General features: G+C 43.8%; 1 protein-coding gene across 1 annotated transcript in view; it reads right to left on the bottom strand.

The window, feature by feature from the left end:
* Positions 1-22103, bottom strand: part of KIF27 (kinesin family member 27) — a 60060-nt gene extending 37957 nt beyond the window's left edge. Inside the window, exons 1-9 of the mRNA XM_044287703.1 lie at positions 21970-22103; positions 17748-18108; positions 16362-16562; positions 12674-13623; positions 7167-7310; positions 5988-6188; positions 4637-4827; positions 982-1082; positions 736-891 (exon numbers count right to left, since the gene is read on the bottom strand). Of these exons, the coding sequence (XP_044143638.1) occupies positions 736-891; positions 982-1082; positions 4637-4827; positions 5988-6188; positions 7167-7310; positions 12674-13623; positions 16362-16562; positions 17748-18045 (2242 nt within the window). The 5' untranslated portion in view covers positions 18046-18108; positions 21970-22103. The remainder of the gene's footprint in view (positions 1-735; positions 892-981; positions 1083-4636; positions 4828-5987; positions 6189-7166; positions 7311-12673; positions 13624-16361; positions 16563-17747; positions 18109-21969) is intronic.
* Between the last annotated feature and the right edge of the window lie 2298 nt (positions 22104-24401).

Raw genomic sequence — 24401 nt, 5'->3', positions numbered from 1 at the left:
AAAGGGGAGCAAAGAAATACTCTGATGGTCCTCTCATACATACTAAGTGAATACAGAAGAGGTGATTTTCTTGCAACTGCTGCAGTGATCCCATTCATTTCTATGGGATTACTGCTGCTCAGCGATCCTGGGAGCGAGCAGTGTTGCCTTGTAGCCCTAGGCCAAAGCTAAAGACATATCAGACATTTTGATCAGAAGGCGTATGAGACCAAATACCCCCACTAATCGGCAGAATGAGGAGAGAGAAGAAGAGGAAGCAAGATGGACTCAATTAAAAGCCTATGGGTGCTGCTGGTCTCAGCACTCAGACTGATCAAAACCCAACCCCACCGATCAAAACCTTTGATATGTCCCTACAACATATCAAAGATTTTTAGAAAACTCAGTGAAGCTTTAATGATACCATGCAGTAAATACCTCCTATGAGCTGCTATTGGCTTGTATTACGCTACTTTCTCTACTCGCAGCTAGAAAAACGGTGTAAAATAGGGAGTCAGAAAGGAGACACAGAATCCGTCCAACAGCATCCTTGTGCATGGATATCAGCACAGATCTTCAAATGTTGCCTTCATATGCTCCTCTTCCTTTCTATTAAAGCTTCTGCACCCAATATCCCCCTATCTAAAGGAGGATGTTAATTTTGGGGTTATATAATTTTATATGATTTAATTCAGTATTTTTATGTAAAAAGCTGTTTAATTATAAGCATGCTTGAATGAGGACCATGGCCCTTACTTGTCTTGGCTAGTTCCTTTATGAGCTCTTTTTTCATATTAATGTTTAAGGTCAGCTCCCTCAACTTCTGTCTTGCCTCGGCTAGCCGAAGTTCTGTGGTCTTTAGCTTCTTTAGATTAAGACTTTGACTTTCTTGAACAGCTTCCATGGCAGTTTCTGGAACATAAGCAGCAATATGAGGTTGTGTACATGTTCCTCAGAAATACTTTGGATTGTACTTATGATTTAAAATCAATTGGACGTTACCAGACACATCCTCCCTGTTGGTAGATGATTGTTTTGCGCCATTATTCAAAGCTCCAGCGTCCGGTACATGCCTACGTGTCCATGTCCGATTGATGGAACATCTACGGGAAAATTACTCAACTTAATTTATGTAAACACAAACATTTCATTGGTGAGACATTTTGCGACAGAATTCTCTGGAGAGTGATTAACGTTAAAATATTCCAGGCAAACCGGATACACTGTGTCATGTCTAGTGCATGGCATTGGACACCACCCCTTCAGGGTTACAGCACAGTTTATCACAATTGCTTGCAAAGTTCCTATAAGACTTGATGATGGGTAGGGCCAACGTCCGGCAGAGCAACTGGAAAAATGATTTTAGCTCAAAATTAGTAGAATGCAATAATACAAGAAATGCCACCAACAGTGTCCATCTCCTTTAAGGCTAGGTTTGCACATTGCAGTAGTGTGCTGCGTGGCCAAAAACTGTGCAACAAAACTGCACGTATTTTATGGTGGTTTTGCAATTCTATTGGCTATGTCATTTTTACATGTGAACCGTTATAAAATGCGCTTCACAAACAAAAACTGCTGGCCAATAACCACACAAACTATTTGCAATGAACTATGTACGGTATTACTTTACAGTTTTTGACCAAGACCAATATCACAATGTATAAATCCAGCCTAAAATAAGAAGCTTCATGCCATCACCTTCTCAGAAAAAGATTACATGCAGCTTTTTCTCCAGTAAAGTAGGTAACCAGGGGCGGACTGGGAACTTGAAGTGGCCCTGGAAAAAAAAAAAATACTAAAAGTGGCCCTGTTTTGTAGTCGCATCCAAATTGATCGAAGGCAGGGCCAGCAATACCATATTTCGGCACATTATACCACCAATACCACAGTCCATCATAAAAAACATCCCCAAAATCTTCCACTGGCGGCCATGAGGAGGGCCCAGGCGGCCCCCATACTACAATGGGGAATCTAGGGGGTCCATCAGGTTCCTCAGCCCCCTGCAATCCCTTGGAGAGTCAAACTTCAGAGGAGGCTTTTGGCAGACATCTGGGTTGGCCACCTGTGCTCGACCCTTGCCGAGCCTTCTGGTTTGGAATTGGGTTATGAGGGTCCTTTTCTTACTGAGAAGGCTTGCGACAGAACGGAACCTTGTACAATTTTTTGTGCGGCATGCTACACTTTTCTTTTACTTGGGTGAAGAAAGTCACAATCTCAGGCTTTTAAATTAAAAAAAAAAAAAAAAAAAAAAAAAAAAGGGGAATAGCATTTATTCTATATTGGAAGTGCCTGACTCTGAAAGCTTCTAACAGCACTTGCTTTTCAATTGGAACATAAAAATGATCATTGCTCACTAAAAGCCCAGTGCTCTGTTCTGTTAAGCGATACCCTCCGTATGCTTTTGGACAACTGGGTAAATTAAAGGGAATAAGAAAATGACCCAGTGCTTTAATCAACTTTCATATTAAACATTTTTTTTTTTTTTTACTTTTTTTCTTTTTTTACACATCACTATATTTTAAGAAACTGCAAAATACTGCAGTTTTTTCACTGGGCACTAACCCTAATAATAGACGCCATTTCCTGGACTGTACAGATTATTTTCAGCAGTCATCTCTTTATCATCACAGGCAGGGTTAAATGACAAATAGATATCACCTCTGTAGAGCTAAAAGTATTCCTCATTCACAATAAGCGCTGATCACAGCTTATCTAAACCCCTCCCTGCACAATGACCTCTGCAGAGGTCACAAAGCATGTCTAGAAAACTGTCCTGTGTCTATGGCCCATGGTGGCTGCTAGAGATGAGCGAATCGAAGTTGACGAAGTGGAATTCGATCCGAATTTCATGAAAAATTCGATTCGCACCGAATCCAAATTTCCTTGCACTTTGTGGTAACGAATCAAATTTTTCCCTAAAATGGCTGCTGCACGTGTGAGGACATGGAGCAAGGAACTCTGGGAAGGCGGGATCACCCATAATGCCATGTATGCAGCCAATCAGCAGCCAGCGAGCCCTGTGATGTCACAGCCCTATAAATAGCGTCAGCCATCTTAGATTCTGCCATTTACCAGTGCACTTAGTGCAGAAAAAAACGATTTACAAGTGCAGGGGAAGATTATTAAAGGTGTAGGGATAGGATAGGGAAGAAGCATTCCACAGCATTTATGTAGAACAGGGTTCAGTAGGGGAGTTTACAGCCTGGGTAATGGGAACAATCCTATTACACCTTGCTGCACTGACTGGGGATCCAAATTGCCAGTTATACAGCTCTGTAATTCCAGCAAACCGTTCTTGTTATTGGGGTACAAGGCATTAACAGGGTTTATTACAAGGAAATATTTATATGTCTTATTAGTCCCTTGTGAGGTTCAGTTATATGTTCTAAAGCATTTTTTGGCTTGTATTAGTGGGAAATAAAAGGGCTTATTAGCCGTTGTGTGGTGAAGGGCAAAAATTACAGCCCTTTTTGTCGTGTATTAGTGGCAAAAGTAAAATATATTTGCCGTTCAGCGATGCAGTTCTATGTTCTAAAGCCCTTTTTGGCGTGTATAAGTGGCAAAATAAAAATATACACAAACTTACTGCTGACACCCTCTCCACTCTGTCGGGGGCTCTACTTGTATAAGCGTTTAATAGAACAGGTTCTGTAGACATCTATGAAGAAATCAGCTGGCGACGGTGTAAAAGGAGTGCGCTTCATCTTGAATCTAACATTGACCTTTTAAGGCTACTTGAGTTATTTGGTCAGTTTTAGCCCTGTAACTGCCCTAATAAGTGAAGTGTGCAGTGATTCTAAGAGCGACGCCTGTCATCTGCGTGTCATACTGACTCACAGTATTATTTCACTACCACAGCAGACTCCCTATGCGTGTTACTGCAAGGCACAGTGTTCTACACCCCTATAAAGGCTCTCTGCAGCCAGGAAATAGCTGTTTTTTAACGCGATTCGCTGCAAATAAATTCGGATCGAAACCAAATTTTTTAGAAAAATTTGCTCATCTCTAGTGGCTGCTGCAAAGCATATATCTAAATGAGGTTAACAACTGATCAGGCAAGATGGTTGCCTCTATAATCATGTACAGAAAAAATTTACATTCAGAAGATAAAAACAGATTAGTATAAAAGCATAAAATAAATTAAAATAAAATAAAATAATGGAATAAAAACTATTGTTAAAATCTCATCTACTGTGCTGATTTCCTATGCGCAAATCTGCACAGGAAGATCTGGAATCTTTCCTGACATGACGGTTTTAGTAGCTACCTGCATTTCCAGTGACTTAACAATTGTAGATCATCATTCCTCTTAATGACTTAACAATGTTGTGTCATTCCTCTTTTATTCCACCTAGAAGTTTCTGAATGTATTGCCAACAGTCTTCAATAGCTGAGTGTGTGTCCCTGCAGTCTGACACTGGCAGTGATGATTGGATGGTGTCAGACCGCAGGGACACACTGCTAGCACCCAGTACACCCTTTATTCAGACGGTTAGCAATTCAGTCAACAAGGAGGACTGGCACAACATAGAGTTAGAAGAGTGTAGATAATGAAACAGACATGTCAGGAGAGCTTAAAGGTCCTCTTTACAGAATGTTACATTTCATTACTGTCATTCAAATGTGATAAAATTAGAATTTCGAGTCAGTTCCTCACCTAAATGAAGATTTTGGAGAATTATTCTTAATGTTTCTATCTTGCTTCTCTAACTCCTCATCACTGCAGTCCGAAAACTTTTCATGTAAAACTTCGTCTTGTTCTTCAATTAAATCTAAAAGCATCTGGCTACGCGTCCTAAAGCCAGCTACCACTCGTTCCAGGGAGTATGAAGGAGGACTGGTGCGCACCTAGGATGGAAAAAAAGGTATTGGTTCAGCTTGGTGTTCTCCAGGAATTATTTAAAATGGCCACCAGCAACCTGTCCTAGAATGTGAGAAGGACTGGTTGCTTCCACTTGCCTAGGGTAAAGTGACAGGGACTCAGTGCACAGTACGCTGCTCTACAATAGATGGTTATAATGTGACCCTGCCTACGATATGCCATCATGGCTGAGCAGCCTGACAGGAAAACTCAGCAATATGTAGCATATACAAGTGCCAGAGTGTAGTCAGGCCCTGTCCCCTTACCATCTCCCAAGGCAGCTCTGCAAGTGGTGCCAACCAGTTCTGCTCACCTTCTAGGACAGGTTACTGGCGGCCAATTCAAATCATTCCTGGAGACCCCCTTTAATTGCTAGCATACTGTGCTTTTATAGCATGACATTACTGTAGGCATCCAACACAAAAATCTGCCATTGTCTCCAAATGTTACAGTCAACACATCAGGGAAATTCTACTGTTTGTAATAAAGCTCTCAAGAATATTCAACGTTTCGCATCGACAACCGCGTTGGAGGTTCCATCACGTTTGACGCATGTAGAGCTTTATTTATTGGCAAAATAATGGACACCTTTGGTGGGACTCACATGACCCAGTTATAAGTCAATGTGGTTAGTTGGGTGTCTGTTGTGTGATGGATCTGGCACTACAATATGGTTTCTATTATAAATGGAAACCATGCGAGATGTGAACAGAGTCTTACTGGTGCTTATCTATAGGTGTTGACAAATATACAACACAGCTTAGGACCCTGACATGCTGACCAACCAAATACTGAGCCCAAAGGCTAGAAGGATGCGTCTACAAGCCCTTTCAGATCACACAGATCTCCCAATACCCAACGACCCCCCCCCCCCCCCTCCCCAGCTTGCTTCCTTGATCAGTAGATGAGAAAACATTCTATCTTGTATTAATGACTATACATAACATTCCTGGAAAATCTGTTTTCATCTGTATGACTGAATAAGAACCGGGGGTTACATTCCCCTTGTCAAGGATGCTTATCTCTACACAGTCTGGTACCGTCAGCACTAATTTACATTTCTAGCAGGAGTATGTTGGGAGATCCTCTTTAACACCATAACCACCCAGGAATATGACTGAACGTATGTGTATGTGGTTTTCCTCACCTTCCTTGGTTCTGACTGGTTACTAGACTGCCTAAAGCTTGAAGACAGCCTCTGCAGTTGGTGGCTCAATGGAACGCTGTGAGGTCTCTTAGAAACTAATTCTTGCTCCTTTACCAGACCCCGCGGCGACTGCTCATTTAATTCTTCAACCTTGTACTTCAGCTCATCAATAAGGATCTGTTGTTCCACAACCTTCTCCGTCTAAAAAGAAATGGAAAGGATATAAAATGTCTGCATGCGACAACTTAAAGATGAATCAAGAAAAGGAGCCAACATACATAGAGGGGCACATTTATTAAGACCGGCGTTTTAGACAAAGAGGGACAAAGTCGCAGATAACGGAGCAACTAACTGTTGCGCCGTTATCTGCACCTGAAATACACCTAATTTACATGTATTTCAGTATAGTAAATGACCCTCAGAGTGACTGGAAATGACTGTATATTAGAAGCACTCATGGTGTTATGTTACCCACATCCATTTTCCTTCCTTCATAACCAGCGGCTTCAAAAGAAAAAACACCTTTTAGTTTGGTTATTTAAATCTTTTTTGCATCTTTCTTCGGTGATATATGGGGCTTTATTTTTATGTCAAAATGTATCATAGTATTTTTTGTTTGTGTTTTACATACCCAGGAAAATGTACTTTATTTTCCAAATTTTTCTTCAATGGCACAAAGTGACATTGTAATACTATTTTTTAAATCGGGCTAGTGGCAGCATTTTTTTTTAGTTTTTATTTTATACATTGTGCCCTGAATAAAGTCATACAAGACAGTTGGGAGGTATTTTAACAATCTGGGTCTGCTAAGACCAGCAGCTCCTACAGTTACCTGACAACTAGCAATCACGTGATCGCTGGGATGTGAGCAGGAAGAATCATGGCTGCTTCCTGATCTGTATACACAGCACTAATTGAGCATTGTGTATACAGTGATGGGGAAGGCAGGGACAGTAATAAACAGGTTCTGCCCTCTCCATGGGGAGATACTGATAATTGGCAATCTCTGGATACAGGAGCAGAGGTTAGTTCTCGGTAGCAGCTGGTCTCTTCATAGAGAACTTCCTTGCAGAGGTAAATGCAGACCCACCAGACGTTTACATCATACAGCAGTCTAGAAGTGGTTAACTGCAGCAGTTTTACTGAAAGATCATGTTCAAGAAGGTGCAAGTGCTGTACCTGTAGACTCTTGCTGTGCTCAGCCTCTTCTAAAGACTTCTGATAATGCTGATTTTCTTGTAGCAAAGACTGAATGTTCTCTTGTAACTCCTTTAGCTCCATCTCCTTCTGGACAAATACCTCTTCATCCGCTGCAAGAGCATCCTTGAATAAATTGTGCTTAAACAGTAAGCCAGCCATGCTTGTCCCATTAGTCAAACATCATTGCAAGAAAGTTACACGCAGTTTATGCATAAGTCAATATTCTATGTTCATGGTACTACTTAAAGGGGTTGTCTGGATTCAGAGTTGAACCCGGACATATACCTGTTTTCACCCAGGCAGCCTCTCTGATATGAGCATCGGAGGATTTGCAAAGGAGAGCATTTAAGCATAAGATGCTCTAGTGCTCATCTCAGAGGGGCTGCCTGGATGAAAAAGGGTATATGTCCGGGTTCAGCTCTGAACCTGGACAAGCCCTTTAAAGGCTATGTACACCTTTGGGGAGTTGACAGGCTCCTTATCTCTGCTCACAGACATTATAAACACCCATTATAGCTCAGTTCTTATCTCACTGATAAGAATGTAGCCTAAATAAGTGTTTAAGGCTTCTTGGTGATTTAGAGATAAGGGTTATTAGATGACCGGCAGAAAGTGAAAGTACCAGTCACACAGTTAGAAAAACAGTTAAACCTTTGAGAGAGAAGAGCTCAATATTTTAAATAAAGGCCAACTGAAAATATGATTTTAAAGGGAACCTGTCATCTGGATTTTGTGTATAGAGCTGAGGACATGGGTTGCTAGATGGCCGCTAGCACATCCGCAATACCCAGTCCCCATAGCTCTGTGTGCTTTTATTGTGTAAAAAATAAACAATTAACCCGAGAAGAGTCCTGTCCCTGACTCATTTCACATACAGGACTCATCTTAGGTTAATTTGCATATGTATCAAATAGTTTTTTTTTTTTACACAATAAAAGCACACAGAGCTATAGGGACTGGGTATTGCGGATGTGCTAGCGCCCATCTAGCAACCCATGTCCTCAGCTCTATACACAAAATCCTGGTGACAGGTTCCCTTTAAGTAAAAAAAAAAATAGTAAAATGCACTTATAAACAAAAATTGTACATAGCCTTTAAAGGAACCTGTCAGCAGGGCTGTGGAGTCGGTAAGCCAAAGCCCCGACTCCTCAGTTTCCTCTAACTCCGACTGCCACTCCCTCATACAAGGCACATGTTTAAGCGATAATTATAGGTAAAGCCATGCTTCTCAGTCCTCACCTTTTGCAGGTAATCTTGCTAAACCTTATAAGTTCCCTCAGAGCTCAGTCCCATCATTCCGTGGGGGTGAGGGCACTCCTGCTCTAGGCTAATCAGGTCTGCAGGTTACCATAGAAAACTGTGTGCAGTGAGAGACCTGCTGAACTGACCAGACTCTATAGTTAGAAAATGTCTTCTTTTAACTGTCGCTTTATGTTGAAAGCTAATCTCTTTAATCCTGTTTTCTCTAGATTAAATAAACTGTCAGATGACATGCAGAATGTAAAAATAAATTCCCCATTAAAAGTGTCTTGTCTGACCCAGGAAGAAGTACAGCGGCATCTAAAAAAGATTAAAATAGACAAATCGCCAGAACCAGATGGCATACACCCCCGTATCCTAAGGGAATTAAGTAATGTCATAGTCAGACCCTCATTTCTGATATTTGCGGACTCTATACTGACAGGGAATGTCCCACAGGATTGGCGCATAGCCAATGTGGTGCTAATATTCAAAAAGGGTCCAAAAACAGAGCCTGGAAACTATAGGCCGGTAAGTTTAATATTTGTTGTGGGTAAACCGTTTGAAGGTTTTCTGAGAGATGCTATGTTAGAGCATCTCAACGGAAATAAGGCCATATCAGCATGGCTTCGTGAGGGATCGGTCATGCCAAACTAATTTAATCAGTTTCTATGAGGAGGCAAGTTCTAGACTTGACAGCGGCGAATCAATGGATGTTGTATATCTGGACTTCTCCAAACCATTTGACACTGTACCACATAAAAGGTTAGTATATAAAATGAGAATGCTTGGACTGGGAGAAAATGTCTGTAAGTGGGTAAGTAACTGGCTCAATGATAGACAACAGAGGGTGGCTATTAACGGTACACACTCAGATTGGGTCACTATCACTAGTGGGGTACCTCAGGGGTCAGTATTGGGCCCTATTCTCTTCAATATATTTATTAATGATCTTGTAGAAGGCTTGCATAGTAAAATATCAATTTTCGCAGACGACACTAAACTGTGTAAAGTAATTACCACTGAAGAGGACAGTATACTACTACAGAGCGATCTGGATAGATTGGAGGCTTGGGCAGATGAGTGGCAGATGAGGTTTAACATTGACAAATGTAAAGTTATGCACATGGGAAGGAATAATGCAAGTCACCCGTACATACTAAATGGTAAAACACTTGGTAACACTGACATGGAAAAGGATCTAGGAATTTTAATAAACAGCAAACTAAGCTGCAAAAACCAGTGTCAGGCAGCTGCTGCCAAGGCCAATAAGATAATGGGTTGCATTAAAAGAAAAGAGGTATAGATGCCCGTGATGAGAACATAGTCCTACCACTTTACAAATCATTAGTCAGACCACACATGGAGTACTGTGTACAGTTCTGGGCTCCTGTGAACAAGGCAGACATAGAGCTGGAGAGGGTCCAGAGGAGGGCAACTAAAGTAATAACTGGAATGGGGCAACTACAGTACCCTGAAAGATGATCAACATTAGGGTTATTCACTTTAGAAAAAAGACGACTGAGGTGAGATCTAATTACTATGTATAAATATATCAGGGGTCAGTACAGAGATCTCTTCCATCATCTATTTATCCCCAGGACGGTGACTGTGATGAGGGGACATCCTCTGCGTCTGGAGGAAAGAAGGTTTGTACACAAACATAGAAGAGGATTCTTTACGGTGAGAGCAGTGAGACTATGGAACTCTCTGCCTGAGGAGGTGGTGATGGTGAGTACAATAAAGGAATTCAAGAGGGGCCTGGATGTATTTCTGGAGCGTAATAATATTACAGGCTATAGCTACTAGAGAGGGGTCGTTGTTCCAGGGTGTTATCCGATTGCGTCATTGGAGTCGGGAGGGAATTTTTTATTCCCCTAAAGTGGGGAAAATTGGCTTCTACCTCAGTTTTTTTTTTTTTTTTTTGCCTTCCTCTGGATCAACTTGCAGGATAACAGGCCGGACTGGATGGACAGATGTCTTTTTCGGCCTTATCTTACTATGTTACTAGATCTAAGATGAGTGCAGCCATTCCTTCCCAGTGCCTTTTCCTCTGATCTGACGCGGAGGAGCTGCACTACTGAGCATCTACATAAAGGGCAGCACACAAATCATCTCAACTAAAAGCCTAGATCCTTAGGTCAGGAATAGAACAGACATTTATAGGACATTTCATCATTTTCCCAAATTCTTATGAAAATATATTCAGCACATACTGCATTGAACTAACTGTACCAATTTATTATATATTTTTGGAGTTGGAGTCGGTCCATTTTATAACGACTCCACTAAAATGGACACCGACTCCGAGTACACAGCCCTGCCTGTCAGCATAGTGTAGTGACAGACCTGCTGTCCCAGTCCTCCCTGTCTCCGGATGATGAGTATGCATCCTCAGGACACAGGAAGGGCGGCGAGTCTCATCGGACTCATGTCCCTCTCAGCGCTGGAGCGTGCTGTGGGGTTTGGCATGTCAGTGGTATAAGAACTGCCAGCTCAGACGTGACAGACTGCTGAAATGATGGGGTCTGCAACTACACTATGCTGCCCTCAGTGAGACCAGCGCAGTATAGCCGGCAGGCTCCCTTTACATTATATAATAGTGAAGTGGAACACCGGCCAGCCACGCCGCCTGGATCTCCCTGCTCCCGGCAGGCATGAGCATCAGAAAGCTCAAATGTCTCCCCACTCTGCCTTTACACCCGTTTTGATAAATTCCCCTAAATTATTTACATTTATGGCCAACTGTAGTATTTTTATCACAATTTTTGAAGTGTTTGTCAAATCATAAGGGAAATAGAGATGAAGTAGAAAATATGAAGCAACTATAATGCAGTTACTTCACCAGTGCTCACCAAGTTCACAACTAGTGAAGGGGTTGCCCAGAATATTGATGGCCTATCCTCAGGACAGGTCATCAATATCTGATTGGTGGGGGTTCAACTCCAAGGACCTCCACCAATCAGCTGTTTGAAGAGGCTGCGGCGCTCCGGTGAGCTCTGTGACCTCTTCCTAGGCCAGTGGTCAGTTAATCAGTCACATGGGCCTAGGTGCAGCCCAGTAGCATTCAAATGAATGGGCCTGAGCTGTAATACCAAGCACAGCCGCTACAAAATGTACAGCACGTGCTTGGCATGCTGTGAGGAGGTGGTAATGCTCACCTCTGTTCGATGACTTAGGGCTCATGCACACGGCTGTTGGTCGGCCGTTCCGTTCACTGGAGACCGCAATTTGCTCACTTAGGACTAAGATTGGCATACTAAACACTGGCCTTAGTAAATTCTCTCCTACCCCACAGGTTAACGGCTATGTACACCTTTGGGAGCAATTTTTATTATTATTTTATTTATTTTGAGTTAAAAATCTTTTTTTCAATTGGTCTTTATTAAAAATATGGAATCTTTTTTTCTGTACATAGCTGAGATGCTCTAGTAGCGGCCTCTGGATTTTCTTTCTTTTCCGTCATATGGGTAGCAGACGTGCTCCTTAACTCTGCTCTCTGACATTATAAAAACTCATTATAGCTCAATTCTTAGGCTACTTTCACACTCGCTTTTGGTGCGGATCCATCATGGATCTGCACAGATGGATCCGTTCAAATACAAAAGTCTGCATCCATTCAGAACGGATCCGTTAGCATTATCTTTAACATAGCCAAGACGGATCCGTCTTGAACACCATTGAAAGTCAATGGAGGACGGATCCGTCCTTGGTCCCATGCAAGCAGTGTTTTGGTCTCCGCCTCCAAAGCGGAATGGAGACGGAACGGAGGCAAACTGATGCATTCTGAGCGGATCCTTACGTGTAACTTACTGAATGTGGCTTAAATAAGTGTTTATGACCTCTCAGTAATTTAGAGATAAGGTTTATTAGATGACCTGCACAAAGTGAAAGTAGCAGTCACACAGCTAGAAAAAAAGTTAACCCATTGTGACAGAATGGCTCAATATTTTTTAATAAAGGCCAATTGGAAATTCTATTTTTAGCCAAAAATGAGTAAAATGCAATCATAAACTAAAATTGCCTCCGAAGGTGTACATAGCCTTTAAGCTGCTGGTCCATGTTAATGGAATAGTACGGGAAGTAGACCTTTTGCCCAAGCCCAGAGACCTGAAGCTCAGGTAAGGTAAGAAGGATAGTTCCCATAAGGGAGAGTCCATCTATAATTCACTCATTGTATTAGTTATCTTCTGGTGACTTATCATGACATGAAATTAAGGCATGATCATAGGAAGTTGTATCCATACCTGGCATTTCTTTAGCTCCCTTTTCAGCTGTAGTATGGTGATGTGATGTGGCTCCTCTCCCACGGAAACTGCACTGTCAGTTCCAGACACAGCCTTCACATCACTTCTTAGTTCCTCAGCCACAGCCAGCCAACTCTGAAGCCTATTCTTTATAGATTTTGTAAGGCCAGTCATATCTTTAAGTTCATACAACAGCTCCAAAGCTTCTTCTGTACAATGTCGATGGTTAAAGCATTCCAGCTGATACTGTGCAAGCTGCTCTTCCAGAGCCCGCATTTTGTTCCTTTCTTGGCTCCAGTCTTGAGACACCTGGCTTGTCCGACTCACCCTACTGCTTTGCTGGTTGTGCAAAGCCTCGCGGAGTGCCTTTATTTCCAGCTCCATTTCATCAATTCTGTCCCAGTCAGGGTTATAATTTACAATTGGCTTGTTTTTGATATTCCTGGCTCGGTTGGAGTATTTAAGAGAATTCAAAGATTCATCAAAGTCTGAAGTAGAAGGACTTATGCATGAAATCATGACTGTTTTGGCATTTCCACCTAAGGAATCTTTAAGAATACGAGTAATCTTAGAATCTCTGTAAGGAACATGTGCGCTTTTTCTCTTTGGATCAGCAAGTGCGCTTATTACATTCCCCAGAGCAAGCAAACCGCTGTTAATTTGGATGGACTCTTTAAATCTCTCTCCGGTGTTCCCAGTTTTGGTCACTCTTTCTGACCCCGCCAAGTCTACAAAGTGAAATTTTGAAGAGATCATCTGGACAGACTTAATGGGTCCATTTTCTGTAACGTCCCTTTGTTGCGATATACTTATGGTGAAGACTGCATGAGAGCGGCTGGAGCGCTCATTCATTTGAGTTGTGCTAGTGTGGCGGACTGCACTGCCAGCTTCTAGAAGACTCATAACCTCATCTGCACTTTCAACTTGGCATTCCTTGGCACCAACAATCACTGGAGAGACCAGGGCAAAACAATTGCATCACTTATAAAGAAATCATACACACGAATGAACAATTGCAAAGCAAAATATTTCATTTATATCAGGGAAACTTTACACCTATCAGAAATGTATGCCAAAAAATTCTTAAAAACCTCAACTGAAAGCTGTAGTCTAGATTAAAGGGGTTTCCAGGACATAGGATAGGTCATCAATATGAGATCAGTTGGGATCCAACGTTCCGGATACTGATCAGCTGTTCAGGTTCCGGAAGTAAACAGCTAAAACACCACAGCTCCATACACTGTGTAGTGGCCGTTCTGAGTACTGCAGCTCAGCTCCTGTTCACTTGAATAGGATCATAAGTCCTGGTCATGTGATGATCACACTGGTGGATAGCTCCACAGTTAGGACACTTTCAGTCCATGGTATATGTTTTACAGTAGGCACATTATTTCATAGAGAGCAAAAAATATACTAACTTGTACTGGCGAAGAAGGCCAAAAGTATTCAAATCCTGTCAATCCCTATGCATATTTTCCTAACATGGTAACACGCCTTCAATTGGCCACAGATCACTGGCTAAATTTGGTGTGAACTGCTGACAAATCTGGTGTCTATGGTGATCACACAAAATGAACATCAGATGCTACTAAAAGAATCTAGATCTGCCAATGATCTGCAGCTACATGACTCATGTCTATAAGCAGCCTGTGCCATGTCAAGCTGCTCCTTTAGGCTCTAAGGGTGGGTGGCCTCATTGTAGTAACTTACCCGATCCTGAAGAAGATCCTTTTCTCAACATAGAAAGGGGTCTATAGCTTCCAGCAGACATATCTAACAAATATATGTAGAAGCTTGCTGCTTATAATTTTTTGCTGGTTATTTTTTGGAGTTAAAGAAGCACTCTCATCATTTTTTATTCTCTGGTACATGATATAAACTGTAGTGAAGGTAATCTTACCAGAGTCTGTATTTGTGAGTTATTCCCTCCCTTCTGATCCTCAGCTGTGTCATGTGCCCAACACTGTTGACTTTTCAACTGACATAGCGTCTTATGTGTGGGCAGGAAGTCAGTTTCTCTATGTATATATCAAGGGGAAAAAATCCGAACTGGATCGCACACCCACAATGCTATGCTTAGATCTAATTGACCTCGCTTCTCAGCGCCATATTGGAGCTCCTCCATACTTCATGCTGTACAAGAGGCATTAGTGTACATTTTGATCGAAAGGCATAAGCCCACTCACCACGCCAAGGTCGTCTCTTTGAGTGGGACCTACTCTGGCAAAAAGGCGCAGCACAATGCGGTGACAAAGCGACACTGCCCTAGTAGGCGGCAGGACCCAGGAGTCAAACAGCAACCCTGCTGTCCGACAATGCCACCCATGGCACTGGGCCCCACCAACCCACCAGCACAGCGCCACAAAAACAAAGGCCACCATGCAGTACTGCACCATGTGAACAGTTCAAATCTGCTGACAGACGCCCTATAAAGTGGTTCTCCGGGTCTTTAATTTTGAAGACCTATCCTCAGGATAGGTCATCAATATCAGATCAGGGGGTCCGACACCCGGCACCCCCGTCAATCAGCTGTATGAAGGGAAGGCGCACACTGTGCACGTGTGCCCGTCTCCCTTCTGTCTTCCTGCCCACTGCTGCTATGTCCGTGGCAAAGCAGGAAGAGAGAAGGGAGATGGCACGCGCACACCTTCCCTCCATACAACTCATGGAGGTTGGCGGACCCCCGCCGATCTGATTTTGAGGACCTATCCTGAGGATAGGTCATCGGTATTAAAAGCCTGAAGAACCGCTTTTACAACTACACTATGGTCCGCAGCTGTGTCATGTGACCGACAATGACTATCCCAGTGACACAGCATCTGATGTGTGAACAGGAAGTCCGTTTCTCTTTTCATTCTTATGCGATTGACATTGAGGCTCTTCTAGGAATACATAGACGGCACCCCCGTCGATGAGCTGCATGGGGGGGGGGGGGGAAGGTGCACGCAGTGCGCGCGTGCCGTCTCCCTTCTCTCTTCCTGCTTGGCCACGGACATAGCAGCAGTGAGCAGGAAGACAGAAGGGAGACTGGCACACGTGCACAGTGTGCGCCTTCCCTTCATACAGCTGATTGACGGGGGTGTCGGACCCCCTGATCTGATATTGATGACCTATCCTGAGGATAGGTCATCAATATCAAAGACCCAGAGAACCACTTTAAAGGGCGTCCGTCAGCAGATTTGAACGTATGAAACTGGCTGTTACATGTGCCCTTGGTCCCATGTTCATATGTGCCCGCATTGCCGTTACACCTAGAGGCTCAGCTCTCGGCAACTGCCGCATCCTCTCTAGACCTGTCAACCGAAGTGCAGAGGGCAGGGCAGTTGCAGAGAAAGTAGAACCTCCAGGTGTAAAGGCAACACCCTCAATGCTCCTGGAGGCTCATTGGCATATATTAAAACTTCCTTTTTCTCAGTAATGTGCGCTCATATGAACACGTGACCAAAAAGTCAGCCAGTTTCATATGTACTAATAAGACTTTAATTCACAAATACAGTCATCGGTAAAAAAATAAAATACCTTCAATACAATTTACATCTTTGTAAGGGGCCAGATAATAAAATAAATTTGTGGGAGTGCTACTTTAACATTTTGGGGGCTTCTGAACTGATTACTACAAGGAAATATTATTGTACGTATAATTGCTAACATCATGTACTGCATTTATAGTTGGTAACAGTGTCGGCACCTGTGTTCCCCTTCTCATCCTCCCGGATGTGTATATCTTTTACGTTTGTTTCCAGTTCCAGGAGGTCCCTCAGATCTTCCTTGTACACTTCTATGTAGGACACTTTGACAGTGAAGTCAATGTTGTGATTTTCAGAGATTGTCTGGAAAAGTTCCTGTATGGCACGTGGTATAATCCCCTTTTCTTCTTCAGCACATGAGGCTAGAAATACAATACAACCCGTGTTACTTTCTAAAGGGCCGTCACACATAAAACATGATATAAAGCTTTTATACGTTTCATCTACCAAGGCTAGGTGACAATACATCAGCAATGTCACTTATAACAAAACCCAACGTGACAAAGTAATTACAAAAATGACATACACGGCCTATCACTGCTGTGAAAGGCGTAGGGAGAAGTGTTGAGCGAACTTGTGTTTTAAGTTCGGCGTCTAAAGTTCGGGTTCTCGAAGAATCGCGTTATGGATTCCGCTACTACGGACCATAACGGAGTTTAGAATCCATAACGCAATTCTTCGATAACCCGAACTTTAGACGCCGAGCTTAAAACACAAGTTCGCTCAACACTAGTAGGGAGGACTACCCTCATGAATACAGTGGGCTCATAATGCTATATTCACACTGTGTACGGCTGAGTTGCTTCATAAGGTGAAGTAATAATATAATTGCATTGTCTAAACATTTACTAAAAATATATATATGAAAAAAAAAAGAGAAAAAGAACAAAAGCATCATAAAAATGATACTTTTATCAGCTATATTTGTCACTTTCAGGTCATTTTTAAACTTGCCTCATGATGGGGCCCCTGTGCTCCGAAAGCTAGCAAATATAATTTTCCTGATTAGCCGATAAAAGGTATCACTTTTGACACAAAAAAAGACCAACTCTGTGACAGATGGCCCTAATATCACGTATCTTCACTCAGTACCAGAGAAGAGAAACAATACGGGCTGACACAAAAAGCCAAGGCCTCACTGACACCACAGGGCACACATGAAGGCCTAGGGCGACACCGTGAAACACGAAGCCTGGCATCACTTTTCAGTGTGGATGTAAAGCATTCGGCTCCAGCACTTTCAGCATCGAGCAGGTAATAAGAATGAAGGAGACTTACCACACTGTACAAAACCTGTGGCCATGTCTAAACATAAGCATGTGCCTTGCCTCTAAACGTGCACCAAACATGGACACAAAAGATCGGGCGCTTATACCTTGTGCCTGCAACGGCAGTATAAGCCAGGGTGCCCACCCAAACATTTTGAAACATTGAGAAACACCAGAGGAAATATAACCTGGACCGCACACAAGCTCTGAACACTTTTTGGTTTCTGGCGTAGACAAGTCAACCCTAACTGACCCAGACAACAATTCTTTTTAACATACCAACATGGCCTCCACCAATGGTATATGTCTTGCCAGACCCGGTCTGTCCATAGGCAAAAACAGTGGCATTGTATCCTTCAATTAAAGACACCAAAAGTGGTTCAATGCAGGAGCTGTAGACGTCATCTTGGGTGGAACTTTTCCCAAAGACATGGTCGAAGGTGAAGACTCTGTCCTTCCCAATGATGATCTGTTGGGTGTTCGGTACAAGTCTCACACATACTTGATGATTATGAAGAATCTCTTTGGATGAGAGAGGACGGATTCTCACAGCCACCTTCACCGGGATTTCCTCCATGGTGTTTACTGCAGAACTGTTTTCAGCGGGGCCAAATTCGTTCCTTACAATTTATGACATTGTCTGAAATAACAAGGAGAACAAACTGTGATAACCTTGGATGGGTTTTATACTTTGTAACAAAGAAATGTACTAAGACCTTCACAAGTAACTGTCTATGAAGTCTTTACTTACAAATTTTCTTTAATCCCTTTTATCAGGGGTGTCATTTAACCCCTTCCCAATATTGGACGTAACTGTGTGAAATTATGGTTTATGGAGTGGCCCTACGGGCTGCACTCCTTCAGTACACTGCTTGCGTTATGTGTTGACCTATGTGATACAGTGAGCAGGGTCAAAGATAACTCCAATCCTGGATATTTAACCGCTCAGATGGCACGCTCAATAGCACCTGCGGCATCTGGGCAGTTAGTGGGAGGGAGGGGGTTCACCTGCCCTGCGATCAGCACCCCCACAAAGCAAATTGCGGGGAGCCGAATGGTCATCAAGTGAAGGCTCCTAATCCTGCCACCGTAATCTTCTACTAAGCTGTGCCTATGGCAGAGTTTAATAGAAAGATGTCACAATTACCAGAGACTGCAATGGTAAACAATTATAGTCTATGGTATAAGCTATGAAATGACTATGTTCTTGTCCACTAGGGCAGCTCCTCTTAAACTATGAGGAGTGACTTACTGGTGAGGAGTAGCTCCAGTCAGCCTCCTGAATTAAATTGCTAAGCTATGCCCCCATTGCCTTACAGGTGCGTGTCCCACCGCTGGGACCTGCACCTATATCAAGAATGGAGCAGGGAAGGTGGTGGCTGGAGGACTTCGGTCCGGCCACCATCCAATCACTCTCCCCATAGAAGCAAATGGGAGCGCACCGTGCATGACCGGCCACCGCTCCCATTCACTTCTATGGGCCCGACAGAAATAGCTATTTTTAGCTGCCCCATAGAAATGAATGGAGGGCGTATGCGCAAGCGCGGTACACCCTCCACCACTTTTGGGGCTTTGTTCTCGATATAGGTGCGGGTTCCAGCGGTGGGACCTGCACCTATCAGACAATGGGATCATATCCTAGCAATATGCCCCCATTGTCTGAGATAAGACAACCCCTTTAATTGTATCGCCATCCTTAGGACATCCACCGGCCACTGGGCCTGAAGCCTATGAAAGAATGTATTAACAACATCATGATTGCACCGTGACACGGGCACCTCAGGCCACAGGCTGGTGGCCTGCACCACATGGGAAATAGCAGCATTGAACAGGAGTCAAGTGAATATTTTTCTTTCCTATCATTGTCTCTACTTGGGCCACTTTGCGGGAGCATTACCTAGGGGGCATTATTATTGCTACTGGAGGCACTATAAGGGGCATTATTACTGGGGCCACTATTACTACTGAAGTCACTCTGGTAGAGCATATTGCCATGGGGTGTTTTTCTTTGTTACTACTGGAGGTGCTATAGGGGCACTGTGACTTTAGGGGGACATTCAAGGGGAAATTTGTGTTACTACCTGGGACATTTTTTTTGACTGGGGACACTCTTGGGGGGCTAATTATTTTGTTTTTACCACTGGGGGCTTTATTACTTATAGAGCCACTCTGGGGGAGCATATTATTACTGGGCCCACTGAATGGAAGTATTATTACTAGGGGCACTATAAGGAAGCCCAAAAACTGTTGAGGACGGCTTAGTACAATTATTTTGGTGATGCTGGGTGAGAATTACTACTGTCACAGGCACAATCAGCTTGACACAATTATATTTGGAAGACAATGTTTGTGGCACTATGACTGAGGAGTTGGGCACAGTTATTTTTTAGGGCACTGTGTGGCAATATATATTGTGGCCGCTGGGGCTATCTCTGACAGCACCATAGACTTTGAATGAAGCGGCAGTGCACACGCTCATCTTCCATTCCATTCAAACTGAGGACTTGAGACCCTTGTACTTATGATTACTGGGGGGCACCAACAGTTGGACCCTGTGGATAGGTGATTCTCAGGTAGTGTGAGATTCTAGATTGCAGCCATAGAATGAGACCATTCTGATGGCGGTGATATGGCTCTGCATAGAAGCCATATATTTAGAGACAATAATGGGATCTCAAAGCAGAGAAACCTTTCTCATAGGATGCAGTGCTGGTCTTGGCACTGAAAGCTAATACATTCAGAATCCTAGTAGACAATATATTGTCACTGATCATAGCTGCGTCCCAATGGACCAAACCTAAAAAGCAACAAATGATGAAAAACACATAACCGGTAAGAATTCCCCATAGGTACAGACTTACAAATAATTTTTTTAAAGGTTGTGCGTATTCCAGACCAGAGCCTGAGATCCCTGTACTGCATTAGAACAATGATTATATATTCTTATATGACATCTGGTGAAAGGCGAGCCAGACGGTCAGAACTGATGGCAGATGAGAAGGCCGAGGGTCATTATATATCAGCTGCCCCTGCTTCGGAGTGTCCTCTGTGGCACTGCAAGTCCCAGCTTAGCCAGATGGAGCACAGGCACTAATAGCAGTGCTCTGTGAGAGCCTCACACATGGCACATATGTAGAAAGTTGTGGCTGTCACAAAATAAGTGCCAAGGGGCACATTTATTAGGACCTGCATTTTAGCCGCCAGTATTAATAAAGCTCCATAGCTGGCAGTGGATCACCGACGTTATGAAGACCCAAAACAGCCATAGAAAATGATGAATAAGACGGATCCGTTCAGATAATACAACCTCCTGTATCCGTTCAGAACGGATCCGTTTGTATTATCTTTAACATAGCCCAGACGGATCTGTCTTGAACACCATTGAAAGTCGATGGGGAACGGATCAGTTTTCTATTGTGCCAGATTGTGTCAGTGAAAACGGATCCTTCCCCATTGACTTACATTGTGTGCCAGGACGGCTCCGTTTGGCTCAGTTTCATCAGACGGACACCAAAACGCTGCAGGCAGTATTTTGGTGTCCGCCTCCAGAGCGGAATGGAGACTGAACTGATGCATTCTGAGCGGATCCTTTTCCATTCAGAATGCATTAGGGCAAAACGGATCCGTTTTGGACTGCTTGTGAGAACCCTGGATGGATCTCTCAAACGGAAAGCCAAAACGCCAGTGTGAAAGTAGCCTAAGACTGACATGCCGCCTTGTCTCCTTCCCGACAGTTGCGCTGCCATCTGCGTCTGAAATAATGCCCAATTTACGTATTTCAGAATAATAAATGAATCTTTAAGTCTTTCTTTCTTGCAAGCTAGTGATGACGGAGTGCAGACAATCTCCAGCCTACAGCTGCTGCCTGTGAGATCACAGTCTATCAAGCCCTTATCGATAAAGGAACATATACACCTAACACCCGTGTGCTGCCTTTTTTTTTTTTTTTTTTTTTTGCAAACCCATAGAAATAAATAGGTCTGAGTGCAATCTAAAATAAAAAATAAAAATCAGACAGATACAAAATATGGTGGTGTGCATGAGGCCCAATACACATGGGTCACCGGAGAGCCCACATGTGGGGGGCTGTGCGTGCTCATCTCTGAGGTGCTGCGCTTTCCAATAGTTCTTCTTTACAAATGTGTCATGCATTTGGGGGCTAATTCAGTGCGAGGCCTGCAAAAGAGCCACGGGTGCCACGATTTAGAGGTATCCAAAAGAAATGGGTTTCTCCTGACACCCTACTACTATGTACTGACGTATCTTGTGGCTCCCTGATCCTGTGAAATATATACTGTATACACATCCTGCCATGTCATCTGATTACAGGGATATGGGGGGTGGGGTGCTCCAGTCCTCACAATGCTGTGCCCGACGTCATATACCATGATATAATACAGGCTGCAGCTGAGCGGACCTAATGGGCATGACAATACCACTAACACGCAGATCATAATCCGGTCATATTGGTTCACACTGCAGATACAAGCCGCACACTTACCGCACCCGCTGTCATACATTCGCCGCTCAGTGCTGGCTATCAGGGCTGTTTTCCGTCTCTGCTGCTCTGTTTTCACTCGTTGTCTTGGAAACGAAGAAGAACGTTACGAACCGCCCGCTCCGCCGCCTGCCTACGGGTGCCTCAACTAATCAAAAGTAGAAGGGGGAATTCCTGCTCACAGCGCCCCTAGCGGCCAGGTTTGGGTGATGCAACCAGAGGGACCTTCTAACACGTGCTGCTGAGGCCGGGAATCAACAGGGTGAACTAAGCTTTTCTGGAGTCTGAAGGAGGTGTTTATGGCATTTGAACCTTATATATGGCATAAATGCACGGATTCTGTTCAAATGCAGTGTGAACACACCCTCAGGCCTCTTTTAAACATCCTGCAGGTCCAGTTCCAGTCGCAGCAGTCACATATTATTCACTGTTCTTGTGACCGCTGCAGCCAATCACTGGCCGTAACAGTCACGTGTACGATGCATGACCACCGCAGGCCCAGCAGAACATTTAAAAGATAAGTCTTTTTAAATCTTGGAAAACCTTTCCTGAATGTCCTCTGGCAGCACAGCATGGGCTAAGGGCTTGTCCTAGATTTTGATATTGATGGCCTATCCTCAGAATTAGTGTTGAGCGAACTGGTGGTGGTCCTACTCCCTAGCCCTGCCAATCAGCTGTTTGAAGCCTCCTCCAAGACCAGCGACCTCATGGTTATCGCTCACATGGCCTAGGCGCAGATCAGTCCCATTCAAGTGAAAGGGCCTGGGCTGCAATATCAAGCGTAGCCGTTCTACTACGTATGACGCTATACTTGGTAAGTTGTGAAGATGACGCAGCCCTTTCAAACAGCTGATTGGCAGGGTTCCTGGAGTCGGACCCATCTTCAGGATAGGCCATCAATATCAAAATCTTCCTCTAGATAGAGCAGAAGAGGTATGAAAGGTGCTGCCACATCTGGAACATTTATGGACAGGATATGCCATAGATGTCCAATAAATACAGGTACCATCTCTGCGACCTGCCCCTATCTCAAGAACTAGGTCAGCTGTAAATGGAGACCACCCTCTCTGTTCACTGCTATGGGACTAATGAAATTAGATGAGCGAGCACTCTTTGCTATATTTGGAAGTCCCAACACAGTGAATGGGGAGCAAGCCATGCATGCACAGCTACCCCTCAGTTCATTGCTATACGACTTCCAAAAATAGCCAGACCGCACATGCCCACCTTGCTCTCCATTCTTTTTGGGGCCCCATTCTTGAGATGGGGGCAGGTTCCAGAGTTGGGACTGCATCAAGATCCTGAGGAGCTGGAGCGGAGGATGGTTGTGGTAATGGCTCTGGCTGCATAAAGTCTAGCACAATAGGTAGCTGTAAGGTAGCTGTAATACGCTACTGCGGTGTACAGATTCAGGGAAACGAACGACCAGGTCGTGTCTAAGGCTACTTTCACACTTGCGTTCAGAGCGGATCCGTCTGAGACGGATCCGCTCATATAATGCAGACGATGGATCCGTTCAGAACGGATCCGTCTGCATTATATTGTAAAAAAAATTCTAAGTGTGAAAGTAGCCTCAGACGGATCTGTCCAGACTTTACATTGAAAGTCAATGGGAGACGGATCCGTTTGCCTCTGCACGGCCAGGCGGACACCCGAACGCTGCAAGCAGCATTCTGGTGTCCGCCTCCAGAGCGGAGGACAAACGGTGCCAGACTGATGCATTCTGAGCGGATCCGCATCCACTCAGAATGCATTAGGGCTGGACGGATCCGTTCAGGGCCGCTTGTGAGAGCCTACAAACTGAACTCACAAGCGGAGCCCCGAACGCTAGTGTGAAAGTAGCCTAAAGTGTGGATGGTGTCTTAGCAGTATTCTACTCAGAACTAGGGTGGCCACTTGGTTCACCCCTGATCCTTTTGGTCCTCATTCTCACTCGAATCAACCTGCCCAACTCAGAATGCATACTTCTTCAGTAAGAAATATACTTTTTGGACACACTTCATTTGACTGCCTGTAGAACTAAAAAATATGCCAAAAAAAAGCTTGTTGGAAGAAGTACTTTAGACCTTGTTTGCAACTAGGAGGGCTAGTACTAGAAGAACCTACTCATGAATTTAGAGAATTGTTCATTCTAGAATGTTTTCCTTTCCCAGTCTGTACTCTGTGGAGGAGATTTATCATCTTCCTTGCCCAGAAAAGGGTTTTTAAAAAGTCGCAAAAGGGATGTGGCCAACAGGTGAGGCCAGTTTTCTGGTGCAAATGAAGCCAGAAATCTACGGCAGCTCAGAGCTTTTGTAGATCTCGGTTTAGATGCACAGACTGCTGGAGGATGTGCCGAATTTAGAAGGCCTCATCAATAAATTGGGAGCATCCTCTAGCAGCGCAGGAGATATCAAGGCCTACACAGAAAGTTCTCAAAATATCCACCAGCCGGT

Source organism: Bufo gargarizans, chromosome 1 (genome assembly GCF_014858855.1).
Source record: "Bufo gargarizans isolate SCDJY-AF-19 chromosome 1, ASM1485885v1, whole genome shotgun sequence".
Classification (NCBI taxonomy): Eukaryota; Metazoa; Chordata; class Amphibia; order Anura; family Bufonidae; genus Bufo; species Bufo gargarizans.
This window is presented reverse-complemented; position numbering and strand designations above follow the sequence as displayed.